The 24,121-nt window shown below is 43.0% G+C and overlaps 1 protein-coding gene across 1 annotated transcript in view; it reads right to left on the bottom strand.

The window, feature by feature from the left end:
- LOC147728098 (maestro heat-like repeat-containing protein family member 1) overlaps positions 1 to 24,121 on the bottom strand; it is a 92,435-nt gene that overhangs the window by 24,427 nt on the left and 43,887 nt on the right. The window contains exons 7-14 of the mRNA XM_086963730.1: positions 17,896 to 18,003; positions 16,570 to 16,690; positions 12,034 to 12,074; positions 11,597 to 11,738; positions 10,152 to 10,204; positions 8,734 to 8,841; positions 5,249 to 5,368; positions 4,180 to 4,278 (exon numbers count right to left, since the gene is read on the bottom strand). Of these exons, the coding sequence (XP_086819856.1) occupies positions 4,180 to 4,278; positions 5,249 to 5,368; positions 8,734 to 8,841; positions 10,152 to 10,204; positions 11,597 to 11,738; positions 12,034 to 12,074; positions 16,570 to 16,690; positions 17,896 to 18,003 (792 nt within the window). The remainder of the gene's footprint in view (positions 1 to 4,179; positions 4,279 to 5,248; positions 5,369 to 8,733; positions 8,842 to 10,151; positions 10,205 to 11,596; positions 11,739 to 12,033; positions 12,075 to 16,569; positions 16,691 to 17,895; positions 18,004 to 24,121) is intronic.

Genomic DNA, 24,121 nt, shown 5'->3' on the forward strand with positions numbered 1-24,121 from the left:
AAACCAGCAATGCCAACCAGTCTACCATCACCGCATGGACCCCTGTCACCACAGAAGACACAGCTAAGACCATGAGAAGCATACACTCAGGGGCCCCCACTGATGCCTGCCCGACATACATCTTCCACAGAGCCGCATCCCCTATAGCACCCTCAAAACAGGCATGTTTCCCGATGACTGGAAACGCACAGATGTCAAGACCCTCCTCAAGAAGCCCTCCGCAGAGCACACAACCTCCAGAACTATAGACCCATCGTTCTCCTCCCCTTTGCAGCCAAAGTCACTGAGAAGATCGTCAACAACCAGCTCACAAACTTTATAGAATCCAACTCGATCCTCTACACTTCTGATCTGTTTTCCGTAGCAACCTCAGCACGAGACTGCCCTTATAGCTGCCACAGGCAACATCCGCACCCTCCTCGACCAAGGACACACAACTGCCCTCATCCTAGTAGACCTATCAGCAGCCTTCAACACTGTCTCCCACCATGCAATAACCGCCAGACTCTGTGACGCCAGAATTCAGGGGAATGGATCCGTTCCTTTCTCACCGGCCGAACTCAAATAATTAGACTCCTGCCTTTCCTCTCTGAACCCACAGAGATCAGCTGCAGAGTACCCTAAGGATCATCAATCAGCCCCACGCTCCTCAACATCTGCATGGCCCATCTTGACACCATTGTCAGAAAACACAGACTCAGGAGAGTATTCCACGCTTCCGACACCCAGCTCATCTACTCATTCACTGATGAACCAGAGATCACCACCAGCTACAGCTTACAGGAAGGAATGAAAGATGTTGCCTCCTGGATGAGCAGCAGCTACCTGAAGCTCAACTCAGAGAAAATGGAAGTCCTCATCCTTGGATACACCCCCTCCCCATAGGGCAACACCCGGTGGTCCACCGCCCTCAGCAACCCTCTGACACCCATGGACCAAGCTAGCAACCTCAGCATCACACTCGACTCCTCCCTCACCGTAAACCGACAGATCAACGCCATATCCTGCGCATCCTCCGCAGGACCTTCAAATGGACCCCCCTGAATCCAGAAAGACCATCGCCCACACACTCATAACGAGCAGACTGGACTACGGGAATGCCCTCTATGACGGAATCAACAAATGTCTACTCCTCAAACTCCAGACAATCTAGAACGCTGCAGCCAGACTTGTCCTAGGCATCCCACGTCAAGATCACATTACCCAGCCCCCACAAGAGCTCCACTGGCTCCCCATCGAAAAGAGAGTGACCTTCAAGCTCCTCACTCATGCCTACAAATCCCTCCGCAACACCGGACCTCAATACCTTAAAAAAAGAATCTCCTTCTACTCACCCAAGAGAAGCCTCCTCTCCACCGACCTTGCCCTGGCCAAAATCCTACGCATCCACAGAACAGGTGGGAGAGCCTTCTACGCACCCAAGAAATCCTACTCATCCACAGAGCCATAGCGGAAGGGAGAGCCTTCACCTGCTTTGCAGCGAAGACCTGGAACAATCTCCCACTCAGCATCAGACGAATTCCCACACTGCAAGCATTCAGGAAGAGCCTAAAGACCTGGCTCTTCAGATGAGACGATGCTGCTTTAACAACCCCCCCTCCAACCCCATCAGTGCCTTGAGACCCTCACGGGTGAGTAGGGCGCTTCACAAATCCCTGATTGATTGATTGATTAAAAGACAAGTAAATTGGCTAGTGCTCTCGAGAGGGTTCAACACAGGATGAGGCATGAAGAGTACATGCAATGAATGAATGGAGTTTTAAAACTGAACAGTGACGATTGTAGCAGCAAATAGGAACCCTAAGGGCAGGTTGAAGCCCATACAGTAGATATAGCAGTGTTGGGTCGAGACTACGCATGTGTGCCGTCTAGAGCCGAGACCTAAAAAGCAACCACTATTCTAAGTTAAGAACTTTGCCAGAAATTGGATCTTTGAACTGTCTGAAAAAGTAAAATCATCCATCTAGTGCTGTCTTCATGCAGCTTCTGGGTAGTGCTCCATCACACTTAATGACAATTGTAAAATTAGCCAGCTAGTTTTTTTTCATTTAAAGGCTGGTAGCTCATAGGTTTCCTGCCTTAACAAACAATGGGGCATATTAGCAAGAACCTCATTAAAATGATCGCTGTTTTAGCGGCAGGAAACTGCCGCTAAAACTGCGATAATGGGCTTGATAATATGCATTATAGAATTCCAATAGAAACCCAGGTTAGAAGCGCAGGACATCTAACCTGGGCTTCATTTGGAATTCTATAACGCATATTAGCAAGCCCATTATAGCCGTTTTAGCTGCAGTTTCCGGCGATAATGAGAACGAGGTTCTTGCTTATATGCCCCAATGTTTTCTCATTGCCATTGGCACATTTGTTGGAGTGCGTCTTCCACTTGACCAGGTACGTAATGTACTGTGAAAGAAGTGAGGGATGTGTAATGGCTGTTGGTTATGATAAAGTTTAAACACAACTCTTTTTCTGTGCTAGACAGCTGGGGAGACAGAGGTAAGATAGACCATTCACTCAAAGGCTGAATTATGGAGTCAAATACCTTTTTAGTAGCACTACCTCCTGCACGTGTCTGCTCAAAAGATACTTGTACCCTGCCACAGGTATCTCGGTTAAAATTTAGAAATTAAATATTAAATTAAAAGAAATACAAAAAGAAAAGTGAGAAACTGATATTTAAGATTTAAATGCCATATAAGAAATTGATGTTAGAGGATCTAACTCTTGCTGTAAGGTACACGAACCACAAATCCTAGGCCTAACGATAACGCTATCCTCAACAATTGCCCATTACTCTTATGCAATGTAACCCAAACACAAAACCCCTAACACTAGCAGCATAATGTACGCCTACATTCCATAAACCTAAACCTAGTTCAATCCTGCAAAGTAACCTTAAGCTTAAGAAAATAATTTACCTTAATCCTATATCAAACCCATACTCCACCTCTAGCCATAAAGGTACCCCTAAGACTAAAATTAAACAACAACTGTTTCCTAATTGGCACAATATACACAACCTGGAGTCTATCACTACACCTAACTTTAATGTGTCCCATTACTCCTACTGTAACTCTTATTTACACACACACACACTCTGGTATTAACACTACAGTCAACACTAAGGGGAGCGCCCTAAGTGTTGACTGTAGTGTTTACACTACAGTCAACACTGAGGGAAGCACAAATTGTACCATGATACAGAGGAGCAAACTTATCTAGGTCATGATGCAGTGTCTGGCCATACCCTTTTCCCTGCCCGACTGTTTTAAATGACCTTCTCTACAATTTATCACATGTTCCTAATGTTCCTTTTTGTACATTTTGCATTCCAGCCCATTGATTACACTTCATCCGGCCTGAGCTTGAAAGAACGACTCAAGATGGAGAGTAATGCCCCAGCTGGAGAGTACGGCCCCAGCCGGAGAGTAAGGCCTGGGTGTGGAGAGTTTGGCACAGAGGCGAAGATTCCGGCCCGACTGCAAACGTATAGATACGACTCATAAATGACCTCTTTGAATACCAAAAGTCATAAATAACTTCTGTGAATACCAAAAGTCATAAAGTTAGACTTTTGTCTCAGATTGCCTTTGATATTCGGCCCCAACATATCCTGAATGTATCACAACACACCAGGGACAGTGAAGGTTGCCTCCTGGCTTAGGCCAGTCACTATTTCAACTGGAGTTATGAACAGAGCCCCTCCCCTTTCCTCAATGTAACTGTATTGTATATCCTGTGGATGCAGAGCCCAGCCTTTAGCCAGGCCTGGTGTTTGTTCCTGAGTACTCCGCCACCTCGGAGTGCAGGGACCGGTCTTAGACCCGGTCTTGTATTGATTCCTAAATGCGAGTAGCCTTGGAGGGCAGCCTTTCCCTTTGTGCTCTATCACTTCTGAAGTCATGAGTAATGCAAAGGAGGAAGTAAAGGTTGAATGTTCTTGTTGTTTATAGTGAATTTAAGACATTGTGGCATTTGGTATCATAAGCCCCTTCAAAATAAATGTCTAAATTTCTTTTGCTTTCGGTATTGTAGACCACCTACGCCTGTAGACATATTTTTGCTTTTCTTTCTTGTAAACTGTTATTTAATTGCAAATTACACTTTTATACATGTGAATCGCCACTGCTAAGGAAAGTTGGAAATATGAGACAAAAAGAGATGCATGGTTCTTACCAGGTCAATAGCAAAAAGATAGCCTTTGTACTCTTCAATCACCCGACGGCTTTCAAATGGATGAGTCTTGGCACATGTTTGAAATCCAATTATTATATCCTGCAAAGAGTGAAAAACAACTCACAGCATTAGGGAAACATTAACCAAATACAGGCATTTAGGAATAGAGATTCCATATTAGAAAGAAATGATAATGATACGGTTCTTGATTGGACCTTCAGTGTTTACAACTGGGAATCACAAATGGTTCTCCACTAGTAAAGCAAATATATTCAGTTTCCAGAAAGCATGATGTAAGGATACCCCCTATACAACTATGCTGGAGTGTCCTTACCATGCTACTGAAGAAGCATCTATGGACAATAAGAAGAGAGTTCAGTCACTATTTGTGTTCTGTAACTTGTTCTTTCTGGTTTTCACCTAAAGGAATTGCAAGGACTTTTTAGTACACAAGCATTTGGGAAGAAGGAGTGCGATTTATTTAGAAGAATGCTTATCCTCTCTTCCTCAAGGGTACTGTGCAGGGATTACAACAGATTCTGCTCTGTCCTTCATTCCTTGAGAAATCGCCCCCCTCTGACAACAGGTAGAAACAGACAGCTCTGTTATCTATTTGGGTCTCTCTGAAAGCTTCACAAAGCTTTATATCTTCATCCCATTTATCTGCTACATTGATTAAGCTTGATTTATATAATTAATTCACTTGTGTCTACCAAGACGGATCACCTAAAGAGGCAAAAATAATCCCTGATGAAATGCAGCAGTGGTAACCTGAACAAAAGCGCTATACTTCTAGTTTCAGCAAGATTAATCTTCATCCACTCTGCGGAGGGTTTCCACTCTGATATGATTTGGTTGTCCATGGGGTAGATATCACACTTTTGGGTGACAGGATGTGCTGAGTGAGGAAGGTGTCTCCTTAATTTACCATCAAGCTCCTTTAATGAAGTTACAATCCAGAACAATGAAAAACCAGATGCTCTTCAGTCCCGTAAGACTCCATGTGTTTGTTCAGGTCATACAGGGTGAAATTTTACCTAAGGGAAATAGAAATACACTTGATACTTACTGCATGGTGAGGAGTTGCAATAAACTTAGTAGAATTGAACATCTTTCGAAGGTAACGTAAGATAAGCGTAATATCATCGCATGCGGCGAGGCACTTCCCAAGGCACCGGAAAATAAAACCCTAATACGGGAGTAAATTAAAGACAGTCCGATTTAAGAATGAAAAGAAACTCCAGCCTACCCTATGAGAGTAAAACTTATAGAGGAGTATTCCTCTTTGAATCACTCTACACATCTTCAATTCACATTATGAAACAGCTCTTAATGAGTTGAGCGAAATGTTTGTTATGTTATGTCATGTTATATCTTCTGGACATTGTAGAGATTTGAATATGGCCTTGAATATGACTCAAAACAATGAAGAGGGAGGACTGGGAGCCAGTAAAGGTCCAGTACCTAGGCTCCGAAACTGCTAATGCAAAAAGCAGTGGAGGTACTGTTCCTTTCAGAAAGCAAAGAAGAAAGAAAGGCTGACACTGAAGGTAGAATCCCTATGATTATTTCTTGGTGCCATCACACATCCATGAAGATGTACTGTATCATCATAGGACGTTCTCCTCATAGGGCTGGTGCTGCAGTGCCCCACGAAGGGTCGCTTAGCGAACACCTTTTTAGTTTTGTTATCTGATGACAGGTGCCAGTGTGATGGCATTTTGAATGTGTGGGGTGGAGTGAATGGGTATAGTGAAATGAAGGGAGACTAAAACTGTCTAAGAGATTCCACACTGGACTTTAATGTGATGGTTCCCTCTGCAAGATTAAAAAACGTAATTTGGTAGGGGTTGCTACAGGGACGTGATGTATCCAAGTAGCCTAAATCTGTAAGTGTGGTCAGGTCAACATGTTTCGCGGATGATGGCCAAAAAAGGATCCAAAGTGCTTCTTCAGAAACTAAAAGGGGAGGGATAACCCTACCCCACACCTAAGACGTAATATGCAGTGTAGGTATTGCCCTAGAAGAAAATTTCTTGTTCAAAAACTTTAAAATTGATCATCCAACCTAGAAACTAAATGATAAAATAAAGAAGACACACTGTAAACAAATTTGTTTCATGTATGGCAAGTAACTCATGTAGCCCTGTTAACCTTTTCAGAAGTGAGAAGTGGTGTATTTTCTGCCTCTCCATGAAGAGCAAAGGTCTGAATGATGAAATCCCTCAGTACAAGGTGTAATTCCCAGGTCAGTCTCCTGCGAAATCAGATACTCCCTTACAATGGATTTATTGACATTCGGTCATACAGGGGATCTGATCTACCATTTCACCATTGAGATCATGTAACATATGGAACACCCTGCTTTGGAGTCTCATACACCACAAAAAGCAGTGCTTGTGATAAGCCTTTTGCGATTTGCCATGGGTATCTTCTTCATTACTACAAATGTTTCCATAAGAAAATATTTAACTGTGTTAGTCTACTGTTTTAGACGGCGCTTTACTAATATAATTAATGACTTTGGGCCAGCCCACATTTAACCGCACCACACACTCCAGGATAGCTGCCACTGAAGGATGATACTTCTGCTACACCAGCACATGAGGGTCTCACTCCTATGACTTCCAGCATACCCCTGCTCTTCTCTCTTATCCTCATTAGCCATTTGCCCAACAGTGCTCTCCAAGCATGCAAATCCATTGGCTGTGGACCACTTAGCCGCCCGTTACTTATTAAATGTGACAGCCCATATTTACAAGATGAACATAGATGCCAATATGCCTAGATTAGTCCACGAGGGATGGCAAGCACTTATGTGCACCTGACTTGCTTCCCATAACTATATATGCGTGAGCACTTAGGTGCCCCATACATTTCTCTTACCATCACCTTCCATTAAGAAAACCGTCAACTGTCTTAGTTTACTGCTTAGATGCCACCTTCCAAAAACTATGGTTGACTTTGGGTCGGCCAGCATTTCAGCACTACGCACTCTGAGATGTCGGCCATTGAGGGACGATACCTCTGTTACACCAGCATGTGAGGGGCTTGCTCCTATTGGCTCAAGGTTACCCCTCCTCTCCTCATTGGAAATTTAGTCATCACTTCTTCCCGCAAATACACACACCACACCTGGAAAAAATCACTCCAATTACCTGCACCTTAAAGCAGAGGAGGATAGACTCTTGTGCTCTCCGTGCAGAAACCATGTGAGTATGGTTGCTACTCTAGAATACTCCCTATCATTTCTCTTTCCACAGTTAGCACCTGAGTGCTACTCTCTGCTTTTGAACTATGGGGCATAATACATTGAACCAAAGTGTAAGATCCTGCACTCACACCTGAGGGCAACCAATCACTCATGATGCGATGTGTAACATCAACAGAGATTGGTTTTAGGTTGTCTGTTCCACGTATGACCACTTGCTTTATCTGTTATATTGTAAGTACAATGTGTATTTCACATTTTTCACGTTGTGATGACTGATAAGCACCAATAATAGCATGCACATTTGTACCTTTGGAAGCAATCTGATACAGTGAGCTGGAAAAGCGATTCCAGGTAATCATTGGACCGTATATACAAAACATTTGCTTACTGTGTGTTATTTTTATATTCTCATTTATTTTCTAGATTGGATGATCAATTTTTAACTTGTTGAACCAGGTATTTTCTTCTGAGGGAATACCTATACTGGATGTCACGTCCTAGGTGTGGGAAAGGGTTATCCACACGTTTTTTAGGTACTGGAGAAGCATTGTGGATCCTTTTTAGGCCATTGGGCTTGAAACATACCGACCTGCCCACACTTTAGGCTACTTGGGTACATAACCCTACTAAGTTATGTTTTTTAATCCTTGCAAGGGACCCATCACATTAAAGTCCAGTTTGGTATCTCTTAGATAGTTTTAGTCTCCCTTCCCTTCACTATATACTTTCACTCCACCCCTCACATTCAAAATGCCCTCACACAGACACTTTTCATCAGACAGCAAAAATAAAAAGATCTCCTCTAAAGTGACTCTTCGTGGGGCCCATAGAGCATTGCAGTGCTGGCCTTAAAGGAGCACGCCCACTATGAAGCATGACATCCTCGTTAATGTGTGAGTGCACCAAGAAATAATCCTTAGAGTTCCCCCTTCTTGTCTGCCTTTCTTTCATCCTTGCTTTTTAATAGGAACAATATTTCCACTGATTTTTGCATGAATATGACCTTACATCCACTGAATGGGGAGTGGATCTAACATGAAGAATACCTATTGGCTAAAGAAGATCCACTAGGGCAATGAGTATAGCCCTGGCATGTGGTGTCTCCTAACGAGTCAAGTGGAGAGGAATTAGGTGTTTATCTCCATCTGACTCTAAGAATGTTGGCTTTTCCAGGGAGTTGGAGAACCATACCTGATTTTCCCGACTGTCTAATTCCAGTGCTATGCACCCATAGTATACATATGAAGTTTACCAATCACAGTGCGATTGGAATGCAAAGTTCTATCCTTCTCTGACTTTGTGTTAAACTGCGTTTCCAAATGACCATTGAGAGCACTAACCTCCTCATTCTCATGATGGGAAAAACTGTCAATCTGTGCGGTGAGTTCTTCCATAAAAAAGGCATGCCATTTTCTGTACGGTGCTTGCTTCAGGATAGTCCCCAGGAACTAAAAAGAAAAAAGTGAGAGACTTTAATGCAGTAACAGAAACATAAATGCAGTATCCACAGCTGATATCTGCAGTGACTTTGAGAAGATATGGGTAAACAAACTTCAGCTGACAACAACCTCAGTAATGATGAAATAATATGTGGACAGAAGAACCAGAGAACACATAGAGCAGCACGTAAATAGTGTGGTGTGAAATCAGTGGTCAGAAGAAACAGGAGGCCTTTACAGTGGCCTTGATTTACACAGAAACATATGCACCAAAAGCATGCTGCCTGCAAATTATTGTGAAAAGAGTTACAGTGCAACCATCCAGACAGAAAACACATGGGGATTTTGCAGCCATATCATATACTTAGGAGCAGAATGCAAACTGCTAGTGGCAGATTTACAAGCCCCATGAGCCACTTTTAACATGGGAAAAGTGGGAAAAGTGACGCAAAAGTGGCGAAAGGGGTTTGTAAATCGGCTCCAAATACTCTTAGATCACCAGAGTTAGGGCTGAATGAAAATGTTGTGTCAATAAGGGTGAAGACTGAACACAAGGAAAAGAAAATTACATCACAGGAGCACAATGAAAGCAAAGTGAAGTGTGATGACCTGGCAAAGAATACACTGTTACAAAGAAATCAAATAGGAGTGTGATAACCAAGGGTTGAATAGAGATAGTTATAACATGACCATTACAAGGTGAAACTAGAACAGTGACAGAGTAACAATTCAGATGAATATGGGGAGCACTGATCTGATCACATGCCAAACTGATTGCAGAATATAAACATTATGATGATGTGAAAAGCAGTTGATATTGTGACAATCCAGGGAAAGAAGAACGTTGTGCTAGAGTGACTATCCTGGGGACAAAAAGAGTCAGAGGACCTGATTTCCAACATGGGGCTACATTTCTAACCCTGTGCAATCACTGCAGTGCCTGTAATTTATGTGGGTAAAACATGGAGATAAAATCTGATACATGCAGGACTATCTGCAGTAAGCAGGTAATTCCAAGGTTCTGAGTGTGAATATGGCCAATGAAGTTTTAAATGCTTCTGGTAAATATTGCATTCTAGGAAAATGTTGTGTACCGAGTTCGGCTTCTCCCTCTCTGTGCCCATTCACAATCAAGGTCAAAAAAAGGTTTTATAATCCAGAGAAACAATAGGCATATGGTGAAAATATTTCAACCACACAGCAGAACAGCACTATGATGGGGTGAATTTAATATCTGCATATATTCTCTCTAAATGAGTGGATATGGAAGACAATGAGTTAAGAGCCATGTGTGACATTCATTAGCAATTAATCCTTACTGAAACAAGCGCGCATTTCCACTGTTCCAAGTCAAAGTTTCTTTCAGTTGCAGCTGAAATAGCAGTTGGGAAAAAATAAATATATGTAAGTAAAAGTGAACAGCAGGCAACATTTCAAATGCCATGGGCTTACATACCAAGCACTAGCAGATGTGGAGTCACACAATTCAAACTGTGCAAAATCTGGCTGTTGGCTCAGCCTATCCTGGGATTTGAATTCCATGTCATCAGTTGTTCGTGTGCCCTTTATGTCACTCTTACATCCTTATATCTGGTTGTAATTTTAGGTTTATATATTTTAGTTTCCTTTCTTATATAACCAAAAGGCTGCCACACCACTTGTTTGCAGAAGATCTATTTTTACAGAGATTTAGTCTTTAAGCATTTGGCTGTCAGATGCAGCCTTGATCACACAAGGGATGGCCGTCGTAGTTCAGAGATAAAAAGTGCATACCTGCTCTAAAATTACATACATATAGAAAAATACTCCTTTATTATATCCAGGACCAAAATGATTATAACATTTCATAATTCATCTAAGCAAAATTATAATTTGTAATGAAATCTTCCTTAAAAACACATTAAAACACTTCTGCATGATATCTGGTATACACAAGCTGAAATATAAGTCTTCTGTTTAAGACAATAAGGATGTCTAACCTAACAGAAATACGTATCAATTTATTCATTAACAACATAATATCGCCAACTCTTTTAAATGTTCCTCACTATGAAATTCTCACATAGTAGGATTCAATTATGCAATATTTATAAACATTAATTTTAGCTGCAACATATGGTTGACCAGAGACCTACTATTTTCTTTCATATTAATTGCTGTGAAATGCCCTGTTCAGCCTTACTCATCATACAAACAATGCAATGCCCAAATAGGCTAATCGAACCACCATGTACCCTGATTAATACCTGCTTCTAATACAAAAGCAGAGAGAGTGTTTGGTGTTTATAAATGTGGTTTGCAAAGTCTCTTATGTATTGACGCCACCTGGGTTCTTTGTTTCAAGCTCTAAAAATTACAAGAATTGGTATTGCTGTGTTGTTCAAATAAGACACAATTAAAATAAAAGACGTTACAGAAATGGGAAGTGTAATAATCATGAAGACTTTGGATATATTGAAGAAGTATTTTTTCTATGTTTATGGAATTTTTAGCACATATACACTGAATCAAGATGCAGCTTCCTCATGTGATCAAGGCTGCGTCTGACAACTGAAGAGCATCATGGCAGAAGCGCTGTAATTAAGTGATTTTTGGCAAACCAATGTTGTTAACAGCCTTTCTCTTATATAAGGAAGAAACCCTGAACTTGATCTAAAAACTAGCACCTAACACCAGGCGTACTAGCTTTGTCAATGCTTGTTTGAAATGCCATTAATGCTTGTTTAAATTGGGTGCTCAATGACTTGTGCTTTGAGGAACTCACCTTCCAAATATGCTATCAGCGGGGGGATCTTCATTCTGATAAGCCTTGCTAAAAACGGGTAGTTTGCAGGAATCAGGCGCTCGAGAAGAGCCAAGACAGCGGTTCCCTTTTCGACATACCAGCGAGGATGTGAAGAAATGACCTGAAAACCCACAACAAAGAATTCAGCAAGTGAATACTCACTGGTCTTTAAAGCATCTGGAAATGCTACCTTTTTTTCTATACAGTACTTAATACTGCATTTTGGCTGTTTCTGTGTGATGTAAGTAGTATGTCTTACTGATAACCAATTGACTAGAAATAAAAGCATCAAGTTCAAAAGAATAAAAGCTAAGTTGAATGCAAGACATTTATGGGCAGATTGCATAGAAATGCCAGCAAAGAACTTGAGGAGAGGGATCTGGTGGAATATGGTGGGGGTGGAATGTGATACTCACAAGCAATCTTATGAAGAGGCTGTGTATTGGAATTCCTTTAGCTGTTTAGATACAAAAGAAAGAAGACATGTCATACTTAGTCCATAAAATACTGAGCAACACTTGCCAAAGGAAGACATATGGCTGACACACACACTTAAGACACTCAGTAGTATCTGCAAAGAAGAGGATGGGGTGATTGGAGGTATTTCAATTAGGCACTAGAGGTCATGAGGATGCTTTAATGTCCCTGCAGATACTGACAAAGGCACCCCCACCACAAAGGGTGCTGCTAATGGTATACAGTACCTCAATGGTCTGTGCTACAATGCTCCACCTCCCTATCCCAACAATTGCTGTCAAGGAATGACAGCCGCAGGAGGTGCTACCTAAGCTGTCATGCACTGGTCCTGCTTCAGCTGTCATTGAGTAACAGAAGACTACAGTGGGCCAAAGAGGATGCAACAGGAGCCGTGGACAAGCCTGACATCTTGAATGGACCATGCTAAAGGAAGTCATTCTGCGACAGCGGACATCCCAGAAGAAAGAGGACACCAGAACATGTTCTTGCATATCCATTTTCTAATCATTTTAACCACCTGGGGAGCAGGCTATAATGAATACATAATTGCCTCTTCTGTTCTGCTCAGGACCCTTTACATGAGTGACAAAGAAATAGACTATGATACCATCTGCCCAGGTTGTTTGCACTTTATCAACATTTTCATTTGAAAGTTGAGTGGGGAGTGCTAATTGGAGCTCTGGAAATGTAGACTTCAGTTACAGGTTCTCACCACCAGATGCAAATCTACTTCTTGACCTTGGAGTCAGTCCAAATAGTTATTTTAATTTACTCTCATTGAGTAGTCCTCCCTGCGTATCAGGTCCATATGTCAAGTGAAAGCCAATAGCTAGCAATTTAGTCTGGATCTGAAGTCCAAAATGATGAACCAAAAACATTGAAGAGACAAATATCATAACTAAAAGTAACTCCATAAAAAAATAAAATACATCCATGTTGCGGCTGACTAAAGTAAAAGCGTATAAATAGGTACCATACCCAGAAAGGTCTGATCACCATACCAGCGATAGGTAACTCCATGGCGAGCAAGAATACTCCTAGGTTTGAAGAGGACCTTTAGAGGCCTGAGTAGCCTCACAGAGTGTGGAAACTGAGACAGTTAGCACATTGCATTTAAGTGGTGAGGGTAATAACCAGATGAAGAGCTGAAACCAACAGAAAGTAACTTTATGGCTGGCAAACTACAATAAGTATATAGAGAACAAGGCGGCGGACCCTCCCATATCACCAGGCACATTATCTTTAAGCGACAAGGGGAGGCATCTATGCTGGTCACAGATAGAAGCCATGACTTTTAATTGTACCCTATTTAAAACTTGAGGCCAGGAGATATTAACCTGCTTAGACCCCTAGCCTCTGGTGAAGAGACTCCAAGCACATTTATTAGCATCGACCAGTCGGTCGCTGACTTGTTTATGACGCCCATATCCGGCACTGCCTCAGAACACCCGAAATGGTTTGATGCTGAGTGCTCATGGGCCCTTGGCCTCCTGAAGAAAGATCTTAAGCAGTCCTCCATGAAATAGAGTATGGGTGGCAAATTGCTGTAATAATTGCAAGGAGTCATTGAAAGAGCGGAGGGGTCTAATGCAAAGACATGCATGGGACAAATTAGCCCAATTGACTGAGCTGGGTGATAGTAAACTCTTTTGGCCGATCATAAATAGGCCCTGTTTTGCGGAGGCATCAAGGCCTGTGCTATGCCATCACATTACCCCGGAATAATGGGTTGATCACTTTGAAAGGGTGTACTTCTTTGGATATATTGAATAGCCCCTTAATGAGATAGAACCCGGCCTGGGTGATACATCAAGGGCTTTCTCTTTGGAGTAAGTATGCCTGGGCATCGAGGGATTGTCCTGGATAAAGGTGCCTGGACGCGATTTGATCCCTCCAGATCTTTTCTGGGAGAAAATAGACGTGTGGGCCCCAGTTTTGACCAGGGTGTTAAACGCAGTATCAAGTAAAGGGATGCCGCCTTCTTAGCCAACATCCACCATTATACCAATTTTTAAGAAGGGGGATAAGGATAACCCCTACTGCTATCACCCCATTTTCCTCATTGACTCCACAGTTAAGGGCCTGGGTCGGGTTTTACTGACTAGGCTTTCTGCTTGGGCCTATACAAACAGAATAATCTCTGAGGTGCAGTTTGGTTTAAGTTCGAGAAACTCAACCACTGCTCAATGTCTTAACCTCTATTTATTAGTGTCCAAATACATGGTAGCTCAACCTGGCGCAGTTTTTTAGGCTTCATGGACCTTACGTCTACCTTTGACCGGGTCAACTTAGTTCCTTGGGAGTCAAGCCCACTATCGGAACTTTACTAATGAACCTTCATGCCCACACTATAGCAGCAGTCAGATATTCACAGGGAGCGAACCTCTAGGAGTATGTTAACTGCAGTAGGCGGGTCCACAAAGGTTGAGTTCTTGCCCCCCTTTTTTTTAACTGTCTATATTAATCGTTTATAAGCCTCCCTGTCCTCATTACTGCCTAATTGCCTGCCAGTGGGCAGGAAAGCAGGCAGTTCTTTTATGCGCTGACAATGCAGTGCTGAAGGACCGCACACCAATGGGCCTCCAAGTCTTTATCAATGGTACATTTTGGAAGTTGGCTTTCTGGCAACTCGATCTAAAACTTTTAAGGCAGGTGTTCACACTTCAATGAAGGTCCCGGCTTTTGATTACCTGGGAATTTTATTGGACGCAAAACTCAACTGGAGACAACTGATGGAGGGAAAGTTGTTCGACATGCACAAAGCTTTGGGAGCTATTGCCAACTATGTCCACAGATTGGGTTCTTGGTCCCCTAATGTGATTTTAAAGGTATAGTAGTCTATATGTGTCTTCAAGGTCTTTTACTGTAGCGAGGTTTGGTGGTGTACTGCGGCCAGCAAGTTAGAGGTCGCTCAAAATAAGTTTTTGAGACAAATTTTGAAGGTCCCACAGGGCACCCATTCATTTGCCACACATGAAAAACTAGGAGTTATTTACATCGCGGATTTGGTGGCAGTGAAACCTTTGCTGTGTTGGGTGAAGATATGGTCTAGCAGGGCTCACAAAATCATAAAAATGTTACTAGAACTACAGGTCAAGTAACTTTAATAAACAACTCGACCTAACTGTAATGTACTTGACCCGGGAACTGGTCTCAAATTGTGTGATCCTGGACAAATATTTTGTCTTAAGGAGCCGCCTTTTCCGTTATTATCACATAAGAAAACACCTTCAAATATGCAAGCTCCCTTTTTCTGATGTACTAAAAAACGTTTTATTCACTAGACAAAATGTTTTCTCCTTGTATAACAATAATCAAGGCCATTAATAGGGTGAACATGATGCCTGGCTTGCCTCTTAGTTCAGTAAAAGCATTGTCATTAGGGCAGGAGCAGTAATAATTCCCAGTTCATGTTTAAAAACTCACTTTTTTCGTAAATAGGGTCTTCATAACTAGCGAAATATATTTTTAAGCAACATCTAGGGTTGAGGCCGAGTTTAACCTCTTGATTATTTTATACTGTTTGTCACTAGATCATACACTTGAAATCCCATTGCTACAGTATGTAAAAAAGTCCTTTATGGCTCTTGGCAGGGCGTATATTTTTCTGAAATGTGAAGCAGTGTGGCCACAGGACCTGAGAATAGTAAAGGAGCCTTTTTTTAAACACACCGCTGCTCATTGCGAAAATACTGAGCTTATGCAACCAACCGTGAGAGGACATGTTTTGATAAGTCAGTGCATGGATGGGAGAACTATCTATTTACCCTCATAAACCCCTTAGATAGATTTTTAGTAACCCATTTTAGATTCAATCTGCTCCACCATCTACTGTTGACCCAGTCTGGTTATTTACCTGCAAACATGAGAGGGTCCTGAGGCTGCAACGACAGGTCTCCACAGGACACCTTACACTTTTTCTTCTTATGTAAATATTTTCCCCACCCCAGGAGATTGATTCTTAGGCCCCTTTTAAAAGCCATGAAATTTAGACAAGCCAGGGTTGTAGTAATGTATTTGCAGCTTTTGCCTAACAACCATACCCTTTTTGTTGCCACAAATTTCCCGAGGGCTGCTTTTAGATCAAGAAGCTCAAGATGCGACTGACGTCAGCATGGACCATGCAAATTTGAACAATATCTCTTTAAATGTAATGAAGTTCTTCTTATAGTTATATTTGATATATTTTTAAATCTTTTATGGATGTGACTACTACCGAATGAAGATTTATTATTATATAGATAGCAGCAACATCAACACAGATACATATATCACTAAAAGGAGAGCAAAAACTGTTATTGAAAAGATGACACCCACATACCATAGTACCAAAACTCCTGAGCTAATGGACTGGTTTCTCACCTCATGCCAGATCATTACTAAATATGAGGGAATCTGAGGAGAGGTGGAGGAAGCATTAACCACCTTCAATGCTAGTTCCCACAGTATCAATGAATAGGATGGTTAAGACTCACCACATTCCTCAAAGTTGATGCTTGCTTTCTTATCTACAACAAGTACCATCTGGCACAGTGCTGGCACAGATGAAGTATAGTCCTCTTCCAGCATGTAGAGCAAAATTTCTTTCCAAAATTCCTGCAAGAAAGAGTGGTGAACGTGTTATTTGTATCATTAGCATTTAATAAGGCTTTATTCCTACAGATAAACAATCATGGCTGGTGGGAGGGTTTTTGGCATTTTATTTAGTTCATGGGGCATTTTGCAAGCTCCCCTCTCCAAGAGATGGGGCTTTATTTGATTCATCCTCTTGCTGATACAATTCCTCGCTGATGAGGTCCAAGGCAGATGCCTAGTATTACACTGATGTAGCACTAACCCTGTTTAATGCTACAATCTGGTATTCAGCATCCAATCAAAATGAACCCATTATGTGCAGAGAATGTGTGAAACATGTTACTTTCCAAAAACCCTACAAGTGAGCTGAAGTTTGCAAATTAGCTCATTATCTGTTGGAATCTTCATAGAATCATCTTTAGGAATGTGCCAGAATACGCAAAGCAATGGCTGGGAATGAAAAACCCTGTTGATATGAAATATTGGTGCCTGATGTATCATGGGGCAGGTAGCAAATAGGAGATGCAAATTGAGTAGCAATGTTGTGCAATATGACTGATGTACCATTAAGTCTCATTTCAGTCTATTTAGAAGTAGTTGCAAACCCTCCTGCCTCATTCAAATGAATGAGGTAGGATTCAATTGGTGCTCTTGTACAAATGCTCCAAACCCTGGTAAGTTCTGCATGGGACAGCAGACCTCTATTCCTCCATCAGAGGACACAACCTTTACATCGTGTCTCGAACCACTGTGTGCGTTAACAATGTGATCCAACTCACTAATGCGTCTTTACAATGTATTCCTTTACCACACAGATAGTTGCGATGACTTGCCTAAAGGAAAGGGTTGTTGGACTAATTTTAGACTTTAAGGTCAACACTTTCCCTACTGTTGCACATAATGGAGTTGGAATAGTAAATTTTACTATTCCAAACTCCAGCGCTTTCCCTAAGGCAATTCATTGTAAGGACTTCTGTGGTAAAGGAATGCGTTTCAAACATGCAATCGTGGTTCAGAACAAGTTGTTAAGGCAGGTGTGATAAATGCCTGAATGGTTCCAACATCCAACCCTGTAGCAGAGAGAGCTTTACAAAAATGTGCTTGTATGTGAGCCGGAGGATAATGAAAATCACCTGGGAATTTAGGAGTCTTTGGACATTCTGCAATTTATATTTTCTATACACCTAGTTAAATGACCCATCTTGTTTCACATCCTCCTCGCTTACCTCATCAGTATTTCTATGGCGTAATGCAAATGTATTCAGGAGCTGAGCGATTTGGATGAGGATGGTCTCTTCCTCAACATCAGATTCATCATCCATGTGACTAGCGAACTGTGGAAATGTGGAAAAGCAAGCAAAGTAAAATACGATGGATTTTCACATCATTTTAATTGTTTCTTCTCTCCTTATGGAGGAACAAGAAATTTGAGAGTTAAAACATCACAACTTTCTAATTAAGGGTGTCAAGCACAAAGAGAACCTCTTGATAAATCCAAATGTGAAAGCAAAACCACTAGCCTCAAACATGTAAATTGAAATGTACAAATGTGGTTATTCTCTCATGCTCCGCTCTGTTGAGTATAAAAGTAACCAGTCATTAGGCATGGGAGGGTATAGCATTCATATACTGTCAAAATACTGGTGGACTCACTTATAATATATAATGTTCTGATATATGGGACACTACACCTGAGAAATTGCGCCTCTGGCACTACAAGGTAGTATCTTGTGCTCACCACACAGATTTGCCCTTCCCCTATGACTTGATGAAGAAGTATGTGATACCTTATGGGACTTATTACACTCAATAAATACTAAAGAATACCAGCAACTAACTTTATGGGTGGCAGTTCTGATATGAAATACTGATTTGAAGTATGTTCGTGCTACTTTGTGCTGGATTTGTTGGTTTGCCCTGTTAGGCATTTAAACTGTAAAGTGGGGTATGCAACAGAAAAGAACTCACTAGATAATGCACTATCGGTGAAAAGCCCAGCTTATCAGTGCAATAGCTGAATGCCCATGTGCCTTCCCCAATCACCCCAGAAATAGCCCAGTTAGCCCTGGTAAAGTCTAAGGGGCAGTTGGCTCTCATAGGCTGGATTGTGTGGTTCGCCTCTGTACTGCCTGTGAGCACTGCTGTTGAGCCAGTCCCATTCCCAAAGTGTCTGAGAATTTTATTTCTTTGCACTCAAGCCAGTCAACATGTGCATCAGGTTAACTAAGATGGGATCTAGGTGTTCAAGCATCATTCTTACAGTGCGATGCAACACAAGGACAGGCATCTGAATTGTCCCCGGCATCAGACCATGTTAGAATAATTTTTTTTGTTGCTGTTTTGAATATGCACTTATTCATGTAAAAATGTACATTCGCTGCACCATTTTATCTTTGGCCACCATTTTGAATCATGACCGAAACTGACCCTTGGCTTTCCGAAAACGGCTTTTCATAAGTTTTTTTTTAATGTTGGGCCTTGCTTAACTGTCAGTCAACATGAGCTTTATTTGACAGATGTCATAAAAGCAATTCACATACAAAACGATTTTCCAAGTTATAAAAAAAATACATATATTAAAAATTTGAATAAAAAGAGAGAATCAAACACATTAAAAGAGCATATACTATATGTTAATAGACAAAATGAATGCTACTAATTGATAGATAGTTTAAAAAAGTGTACAAGCATTAAAATATAGCATAATATTATTATCGGTAGGAGACTTAATTTACAGAGGTACTAAAGGAGCCTAGATCTAATTGTCCACATCCATCTAAAAAACTTTGCCACTGATACTGCGCACGGGACTGATGGATCAGAACACAATATTCTCATTGCTACACTCGACTAGCGAGTACCCATGTTCTTACAAATAGGTGTCAGTCAGGCTTTGCGGGGAGCAGCGTACGCCGGAAAGACAAACAGCACATGCACGTATGATTCTTCAGTGTCAGTGCAGTTTGGACATTTGTCATCGGCCGCAGTGGACCATGCAGCTGTAAAGGACTTCAAAAGTAAGCAGCCTGCTCTAAACTGAAAATATAGTTTGCGATCTAGTAGCTTAGTAATTACGTCCCAGTAGTCCTCAATACATGGATTTGGTTTAATTTGTTAGAACTTCCCTGTTAGAGAGGTGGCATGGGTCATTCTATTTGCTTCTTGCACCAGTACTTTTGGTTAATTAAATGTTTTGGCAGGAACTCAGTAGCTCTAGGGTCATCCCACAGTGATGGCATACCCATGCTAATTAGTAATGATCTGATGTTGCGTAGCCAGTCATTCTTGTGGAAGTGATCTGCCACCATTTTATCTTTAAGACCGTCTGCAAAGATGGCCAATTCTGGGGTTCGCCAGATTCTACGCCACAAGAGAGTAGGGCGTAGCCTTGCAAGGTCTACTATGGCTTTCTGCCTAAATCATAGCGCAGGGGGAGCAAGGGGGTACTTTGAGGTAGGCTTGTTATGCCACTCAGGAACTGATTCTCGGAGACAGCTAGAGGATGCATTTTCTCGAAGCCCTATAGCTCGACACCATACAGAGCTAAGCTCAGTGCCTTTGAACTATAGATGTGCAGCGCTGGGGTAAAGGGGCTTAGTCAGTGATGTTTTATGTTCCTTTATCATGGCTCCGGCCAACTGCATGTGCTTTAAGGCCATAGTGTCAATATGCGGCGTCCAGCTAAGTCGTTTATGCAGGGTGATGACTAGATAAGTAAATGCATCAACCTGCTCCACGGGTTACCCATCCATTATCACCATTAAATGACCTATGTTGGTTAAAAGTCATTAACTTTTTTTTTAGCTATTGACTTTTAGGCCGCGCAATAAGCAAAATTCTTCAAAATGCAACAGAGTATGCTTTAGCCCACTCGGTGTTTTATACAGTGTAAGTGTATCGTCCACAAACATTAATATGGGAATTTTTGTGCCTGCTAAAACTGGAGCCTCTGTGGAAAAGGAAGCCAAAAAGCTAAGAATACCATTAATAAAGAGTGAGAATAATGTAGGTGCTAAAACACAACTCTGACGTACTCCCATCTTTACTGGGAACTGGTCAGTCTTTTTTCCTTGCGCCCCCCCCAACAAATTTGGGCATAGTTGTATTCGTAGAGGCAAACAATTAGGAAAAGTAGGTCAGGGCAAGCCGAGTTCCTGCAGTACCCTCCACAGTTTGGGCTGTGATACCAAATCAAAAGCAGACTTAAGATCAACAAAGGCTGCATAAAAGCTTCCTTTTCCAAGTTTTAATGTCCGCCAATAAGTTTAAATAAATCGGAATACTTGATCAATAGTGCTCATATTAGCCCAGAGGAGGACTCAAAATGCCATTATCATCAATCCAGGTTTTAATTTTTGCCAAGTCAAGTTGAGCTACGACTTTCTGGATTGAGTTTATCAGGCTTATTTGCTGTAGTTCCCGGATAAGGATGTATCTCCTTTTTTTATAAATCGGTTTGATCTCTGCCCCTCTCCAGGTATCCAGGATCGGAGCTCCATGAGCAATTGCATTTGCTAAAACATTATGTATTGACTCCATTGGCTTTGTCCTGGAGAAAATTATCTGTGGGGACCTTATCTATGCCTGGCGCTCTCCCAATGGTGATAGTGCTCAGCCCCATTGTCACATCAGCTAAGTTGAAGACAGTATCCGACGATTTAAAACAAACCCAAGAAAGGTCATAATCCATTTTATGATTAGTTGCATATTGATCTGAAAAAAACCTAACCTACAGAGCAGGCTCCACATGATTTTGCGGTGATTACCTCTGCCTCCTGCACCCCATCATTTTACTAGGCTCCAAAAGTGGTGCATGTTCCTCTCCTTACAAGCTTCAATAAGGTCCCGCAATCTTTTCTCATCCCAGGCCTTTTTGTCAGACAAAATCACCTTCTTGTATAACTTCCTTGAGTGTTGGTGTTGGACTCTAAGCTAGTCTCCTGATCTTATTGCCCCCCCACTCCCCCAGGCTCTATGCGCTTTTTTGCAATCACGATTATACCTGTGAGGATGTTGCTGACTTCCCTCGGCCTTTGATCAGGAAGGGGTTTCAAAATATGTGAGTCTTATATCAAAAAGGGTATTATGTAAAAGTATTGTATCTTTCAGTGTGCAAGAGTCACAATGAAGAGACAACATCTGCGTTAAAGTATGTTCCAGGTCTGAGTTAATAGTTGATAGAATATCTGGGAGTTCAAATACCATTACCCATTTAAGATGTTGCATATCATTGGTCAATGCCAGTTCACCTGTCTGTGAAAAATTTGAAGATTGTGAAAGCTCTTTTTGGCCCTTAATTACAAGTGTTGTACAGCTTGGGTTATGGTCGCTCTTGAGTCTATCCATTACGACCATATCCTGCAGGGTATGCCAAATTTGTAGGCTAATTAGCATATAATCTATCCTGCTTGAACTACGGCCATTGCTAAACGTATGTTAGAACCGGGACCCTGGCCGGCCAAGACTCGCGTCGAGGTCAGTCAGGGATCGCCAGTTCTAGGTGTCAGGGCAAGGGAGTCACACACCAAGGCAACCCCAACTCGCCCTCTAGGTAACGTGGCGCGAGCAGTCAAGGCTAAACTTGGAGGCGATGTAGGTTAAGTATTTGCGCACGCACCCCAGCAACAACTACCAAAGGCCCACCACAAAGGAAAACTCCACACAAGGTTATATGAAAATAGCCTTTGTATTATAATAAATATACATCAGATAAAACACACATCTTATTACACTGTGCCAACAGGCACGGGCGGAATTTACAAGGGATATTTGTACAGGACAGGGCCACTTGGACCACTGACAAGGGTATCAGCACTTTTAGGAATAATATTTCAAAAATAGCACTTGTAGCACACAATATAAAAGTAGAGCATACAACCAGTAATCACTGGTAACAGGACCTCTCTAGCACCACCTGTACTAGGGAGAAAACAACCACCTACATGTCACACTACCTGTAGGGGTGTAAAAGCAAAACACATGATGTCGTAACATTCAGAGGTGTAAAGGCACATGACGCATAAACAATACATTCAGAGGTGCAGAATCAATAACCATTTCCCCAACCTCACAAGTCACCACCTGTGACTGTCCCGGTGTCCCAATGTCAGGGCCTAAACGTGGCAGTTGCCCACAAAGTGCTGGGCAACTGGAGCAGGGAAAGTTAGCGCAAAGTTGGAGCTTCTCTGGGCTCAAAGAACCACCACTGTGGCACTGGTGAGCCTCTCTTAGGCTCTCTCACCAGTAAGGGGGGGCTGCTGAGCCTCTCAGGGCTCCAGCAACGAACAGGTGCAGCCTCGCTGGGCTGGGGGGTCCCTCGCTCTGGGGACCCGGATTAGAGACAAATGCTCCTCAAGAGCCTCGCAGGCTCACGGACGAAATGCCCCTCAGAGCCTCTCTGGGCTCGTAGTAAATGTGCTCGCGAGCCTCTCTGGCTCACCAAACAAGAAATGCGCCCGTCGATGGAGCCTCTCTTAGCTCTTCCACACGCAATGCCCCCGAGCCTCTCTGGGCTCTTAACAGCTACCGGCGCGAGGTCGCGCTACAGGGAGGGGGCGGGGCGGACACCGGCAATGTGTCCCGACGCTCCCCCCCTCCTCTGCAGGCACCTGCACTCACCGGGTTCGTGCTGGGCTCTCCTGCGACGGCGGGTCTCTCCCGCTGGTCCCGGGGCTCTCCTCTCCACTCGGGGAGCCTCGGCAGGCTCTCTCGCGGCTCGGCGATGGAGGCGGGACTTCCGGTCGGCCTTTCCTGGGCCGCGCTGTGATTGGCCGGGCCTCCTCACTACTTCCGGGTCGCCACGGGCAGCGCGGCGGCTCGCTTTAGGCAGGCAGGCGGGCTCCCAGATGATCCGAGGAGTGGGCTCCCTCGTAGATCAAACCCAAAAACCGGGCAAAATACAGCGGCAATGAGCGGGGTGGCACCCGCGCCGTCAAATCACCACACGGGGCGGGCAAAGTACAGCGCTCACAGCGCTCGGGCAAAATCCAGCGTTTTCAAGCGCTAGGCAGGCGATCTCAGCGCTCCTAGCGCTAAAGGGCAGAGAGCAGCGCTCTCAGGCCGCAGGCAACGAAGTCCTCAGTGCTCCCCAGCACTGGAGGACAGGACAGGGCTCCAGCAGGGCTGGAGGCAGGCAGGGGGGCAAGGCTGGGCCAGAGCCAGCACACTGGGTCTCCTAGGCAGGGAGACTCCCCAAGTGGCGGTCCTTCTGGCCCCAGCAGCGGCACAAGCCCCCTCTGGCAAGATTCCAAAGTAGAACAACTTCAGTGGGGACACAGCCCCTTCTTATACTGTAAATTCCTTTGTTACAATGTGCAGGGTGGGGGGAAAACCAGTCGCAGCTGGTTCTGGAGCACTCTTGATGGCCCAACCACCCATTCCTTTCCCTGGGGAGGCTAGGGTCATTAGACACACCACAGGGGGGCGGAGCCAGCATTGTGTGGGGAAAACCCA

The sequence above is a fragment of the Lissotriton vulgaris genome, chromosome 3_1 (assembly GCF_964263255.1).
Source record: "Lissotriton vulgaris chromosome 3_1, aLisVul1.2, whole genome shotgun sequence".
Taxonomy (NCBI): Eukaryota; Metazoa; Chordata; class Amphibia; order Caudata; family Salamandridae; genus Lissotriton; species Lissotriton vulgaris.